The sequence below is a fragment of the Austrofundulus limnaeus genome, unplaced genomic scaffold, assembly GCF_001266775.1.
Source record: "Austrofundulus limnaeus strain Quisiro unplaced genomic scaffold, Austrofundulus_limnaeus-1.0 Scaffold127, whole genome shotgun sequence".
Lineage (NCBI taxonomy): Eukaryota > Metazoa > Chordata > Actinopteri > Cyprinodontiformes > Rivulidae > Austrofundulus > Austrofundulus limnaeus.
Window position 1 is genome coordinate 1,253,667 of NW_013952529.1, and position 5,581 is coordinate 1,259,247.

The window sequence follows — 5,581 nt, forward strand, 5'->3', positions numbered from 1 at the left end:
CACACACACACACACACACACACACACACACACACACACACTGGATTAAATGAGACAGAATAAAAAGCCTAAGACGAGTTTTCTGTTTTTTTAAAGCATTAAAACAAACCAGAATAAACTAAAGCGTGTGTTTTAAAGAGGAAATGTTTAATATTTAATAAATGAAATATTAGATTTCAGTGGTAACATTTTTATGATTTTTAGACTCAGAGAAGATTTGCCCATAAACACGAGTCTACGATGGTCCGCATGGTTTATCCTGGATCCCGTTGTCTAATCCGGTCTTATTTGGATCTGATCTGGATCTGATGTTTTCTGTAAGGAGCTTGTTGTTGGACCAATCTGTTCATGTAATAAATGACTTTTTTTTTTAGTTTTTAGGTATTTTAAAATTAAACAAGAATCACAAAAATTTTTTTTATTTTAAACCGCAGTAAGTCAAAAAACATGACGAACACCCGATGAGTTTTTATGTGAATAAATATAAAAAAAACTACATCTAATATAAAATAACACTTCTGTTGTATAAAAAAAGTGATGTCTGTTAGTTTTTTGTTTGGTTTCTTGAAATAAAATCTTTCAGTTCAGTTTGTTTTTGTCCATGTTGCGTGTGATGTTTTACTTCCTGTTTTATTTTGTAGGTCTTGCTTTGCTTCCTGTCTGATCGTCACACCTGCTTTTAATGAAAACACACTTGAGTTTTCTCTCTTCAGTGTTTGCTCTTTGTTTTTTAGCAAACTGAGTCAAGTTAATTCCTTAATTTATATATAAAAAAATAAACCCAGCAGATTATCAGTTGCAGCCATTTTTTTTAAATTTGCTGTGAAGCCGTGATGCTGTCTGGTAAACTTCGACTCATTTTCTGTAAGAAGCTTCGTTGTGTCTCAATCGATGTCTCAGATTGAGAGAATTAGACTAAGTAGCAGCAACCAGTTACTTAATTTTCAGACATTTAATCCATCAAATTAATCTGCTGGTCAAAGATTAGCTGCTTGTTTAGAAGCATAATCAGATTAAACAGATCTGTGTTACTCTGGTGGATCAGTTTGTTGTGCTGTGTGTCGACCGATGACTGGATAATCTGTCTCTGTCCACCATCAGATCCCGTCCACGGCCCTCAGAATGTGAACGTGGTGGACGTCCGGGCTCGCCAGCTGACGGTTCAGTGGGAGACGTTTGGTTACGCCGTGACGCGCTGTCACAGTTACAATCTGACGGTGAGAACAGACCACTGAGGATGGAGACAGGTTTTAACAAAAGACAGGGAGGAGCAGAGCTTAAAGAGTTTCATCTCTGTGGAGCTTCTGTCCATGTTTTAATAATTGTTCTGTTCAGACATGATGATAAAATAAAACTTCAGTCAGAAACTTATGAAACTTGAATAAAAGAAAAATAATCCTAACCACAGTCCTGTTTGTCACTGTATAATCTGCACCCTGAATGTATCTGTAGATTAATAATCCAGGCTGAGTTATCTGAACACTCATCAAACACTCTTATTATTCAGATCTTTTTCCTTCCATAAGTTTTTCAGCACGTTTATCCTTCCGTAGTTTTTGTGTCATTTCAACAATTTCTAAATGAAAGCGTTCAGCTCGTTCAGAACATTCAAACTATGACTTTTGGTGTTTCAGTAATTTATACTTTTTAAGATATTTAAACTTTTCTGACATTATTTTCTCTTTGAAAATGAACAGAGCTGTTTTCAATAACCTTAAAACTTTTGAAAATATTAATAAATCTTTACAGTAAATTTTGAACATTTGTTCTAGTTTTGCTTTTTTTAACACCTTGGTGCTAATTTCAGCTTCTATTTAGTTGATTTTAGCCAATTTTTTTTACCATTATTCTGACCTTTTCTGCACATTTTTTGCAAATTAATAATTTTTTATGGCCTTCATCTTTCTACTAATTTCAGCTGTTTTCTGTGTTTTATCTACTTTTGAGCTAATTTCTGCTAATTTCAGCTGTTTTGTGTGTTTAGTTAATTTCAGCTAATTTAAGCTTTTTTCAGCTAAGCACCTTTTTTAATTTCAGCTTCCTGCTGCTTAATTCAACAAACTTGTTCTTACTGTTTCTTTGGACAAGTTTCAAATACCTTTTAGCTGTTTGTAGGTTAGTTTAAGCTTATTTTAAGTTTTTTTGTACATATTTTCTTGTTTTTTGCTAATTTGAACATTTTTAACTCATTTCCCCGTCTGCTATTTTTAACTTATTTCATCTATTTTTACTATTTTTTCACTAATTTTAGTTTTTTTTGTTCTCATCAGATTCTGTTTAGCTTTTTCGCTCTCTCTCTACTGATTTTTTACTTTTGTTGTTGTACTTTCAGCAAAGTCAGCTGTTAACGTTTAACTTGCATTAATAGTTTTGCCTTTTCAGCTTCTTCAGCAGCTTATTTTAAGTTTCAGCAACAATCTTTTAGCATGAAGCATTCACGCTGCATGTTCTCAGTAAATGCACCGTCTCCAGTTCTAGTTTGTGTTAAATGGAGTTGATGTGTTGTGTTTTGCAGGTGCAGTATCAGTACGTATTCAACCAGCAGGAGTTTGCAGCTGAGGAGCTGATCCAGACGTCGTCCCACTACACCCTGAGGGGGCTCAGGCCCTTCGTCACCGTCAGGCTGCGACTGGTCCTGGCCAACCCTGAAGGCAGCAAGGAGAGCGAGGAGATCGTCAAACAGACGGAGGAGGACGGTGAGAAATAATAACAACAACAACAACAACAACAATAATAATAATAATAATAATAATAATCTGAGAGGCACATTAGAATGCCAAATCGATTGGCTGAGTTAGCAGCCTGAGAAACCAGTGGCGCCTGCAGAAAATTTTTTCAGGGGGGCCATGGGAGGTGGGGGTGGCACACCAAAACTAATATCTATAACAGAAAACTTATGTGTTTGCTAATATGACAAATTGAAAACTATGGCAATATAAAGCTATGGATTTGCCAACAGATGTTCAATTTGTATTTTCACAGATAAAATCACTGATTTTATGACATTCAGAGACAAAAAACAAGAGTAAGTATTTGTAATGTTGGGGGGACCCACTGGTGGGGGGTCAGGGGGTCCTCCCCCAGAAAAATATTTTAAAGAAGTAAATGTCATTTCTTGTATTCTGGTGTATTTTAACAGGTTGTTAAACAGATTTTTACCTACATAGGAAAACACTTAATGTGAGTATTTTATAGGTAAAATGAAATAAGTTTATTTGTTAAACAAGAGAAACACTGGATGAACTAATGTTTTATGGTAAATGTGGGGGTTTAAATGTATTAAATTTTAAATTTGATAAGGACCGTTCCCTTCAAAATGAGTGTCATTTTATTTAAAAATGTCAAAATAAATATTTTAAAGACATTTACAAGCTTTTTAAAAATTAAAGGCATCACCTCTTCTATGTTTGTTAAAAGTTTTATTTGTTTGTTGATGTTTACTTTTGTGAAGAAAACCTGTGATTATAAAACCCCAAAACTGGAAATAAAAACTAAATCAAACAAAATTACAAACTACTTCTACTGTAGAGTTATCCCAAATTATTAAGTTATTTGTTTTTTATGTCATATAATAAATATGATTTTGGTCTCTGAGAGAAAACTGGAGAACCTGGAGAACAGGAAGTTGATCTAATAACCTTCTTCCTTCTTATATGTTGCTCTACAACTGTGCCACTGTACTGCCAAATTTTATATTTATTATTAAAATGATTTAATTAATATTTGATTAAAATATATCTATGAATATAACCTCATGAGAACCTCCATCTTTATTTGAGAACATTGGTTTTAGACTGGTCTGGTTGTCCTTATTTAATTTTTTATTTTAAATAAAATACAAATTAATGTTTTTAACTGTTAATTGTTAAAAATATCTTTGTTTGTTTTTATATTTATGAGGTTGTATTCCTAACTAGGTAGGGCAATTGAAAAAGGAAAAACCTGCTGGGTACTCAACAAGATATAACTGGGGGGGCCAGCTTATTCTTGGCCATCCCATTCAAACATTAGACAATGATTCCAGACATCTCAGAAAAATCACAGGCATTATTTATATACTGTATATTTTTTAATATTTTTTATTTTAATGACTGACAGGTTTTAGGAACTGCAGGGCAAAAAAAAAAGTTTAAAGGAAAAAAATCTAAAGAAGAAGTTCAAAATGAAGTGTTTTCATCAGTTTATGTGTTTTAACTTGTGTTTAATCAACCTGATATTAAAACAAACTTTGATTTCAAATCATCCTGCGATCATTAAAGACCCTCACAGGTTCTGACGTGTCGCCATGTTTGCAGAACGCTGCTCAGGAAGGGCTTTCCAGAACCATCACTTTGAAACGAAAGCCTCCAAACATGACGGGCGTTTGATCAGAACCAGGTAGAGTTAAAGGCAGAACCATCGGGACTGAATTATATTTCAGACCAAACAAACGAGATTACAGCAGTAAATAAAAGCCTTTAACAGGAGCTGTTGCTGTGTGCGAGCACATCTGCTCAGAAATCACTTCCTTTTGTTTTATTGTTTTAATAAAACGCAGGAAGTTTGTCCCCTCATCAGGAAAATTTCATCTTTATTAAACGTATCTGTTTCAAGTTATTAAACCTGTTTGTTGAAACTAGAAGAAAACAAGGAACAGTTTGGATATTAAAGAGATATGTCTCTTTGTTCAAACGGTCGTGTGTCGTTATGAATGGTCAGTATCTTACCTGCAGCAGACAGAGCTTGGAGAGTCAATTTCTTCAACCAAACTACATTTTTATTGCTACAATAAATGTTTTCTGCAGGCTCTGAGTTTTTGCTTATCAGTCATTTTTTTGTAGTGTTTACATCAAAGCTTAGTTTTTGTTGAGACTAAAGTACTTTTTAAAGTGGAGCTGTGTTGTGCACGACATTTAATTCAATTCAATTCAGTTTATTTATATAGCTCCAAGTCACAACATACGTTGTCTCAGGGCACTGTACATAAAAAAATAAAAATCTAAAGAAGAAACCAGCAGATTGTGTTGAATCACTATCAATATTTAAACAATTAAAACAATATCACACAGTGAATTCAATAAAGTACATAAATGCCTTTATTCGAAAAATTTTATAAAACAAATATAATTTTTATAAACTGTGGACTTTTATAAACTGTTTTTTCAACCTAAATAACAAATTTTCATTTATTTCAAACTGAGATGACTTTAAAGAAATTTAAAGTTTGTGGTTGACAAAATATTTGTAGCAGTTACGTTGTTTTCCCCCAAAGGAAGTATTTTATCGTGTCAATGTCAGGTTAAAAAGGTGAAAACACAGAGGGCACAGAGGGCACAGAGGTCCCGCCCTGGGGGCCCGGACCTCTGTACCCTTTCCTGGATCTGCTTTGGTATGGCGGGTGCCGGTGGGGCCTATGAGTTTGTTGCTACTGGCCCCGGGGGCTGTGTGTGTGGTCGCTGGGGGGACTCCCAGTTCTCCCCTATGGTCTGATCTGGGGGGTGGGTGGGCAGATCTTCCAGTGTGGGTGCCCCTTGTGGCTCTGCACTCGGGATCCCTCTCAGGCCCTTGGGCTCTGGTCTTCCCTATGTCTGCCTCGTGTCTT

At 34.9% G+C, this 5,581-nt stretch overlaps 1 protein-coding gene across 1 annotated transcript in view; it reads left to right on the top strand.

Annotated features, from left to right (window-relative positions):
* Positions 1-5,581, top strand: part of ptprt (protein tyrosine phosphatase receptor type T) — a gene marked incomplete in the record, with an annotated part of 388,491 nt that overhangs the window by 179,562 nt on the left and 203,348 nt on the right. Inside the window, 2 exon segments of the mRNA XM_014015350.1 lie at positions 1,102-1,217; positions 2,516-2,696. Coding sequence (XP_013870804.1) covers positions 1,102-1,217; positions 2,516-2,696 — 297 coding nt within the window.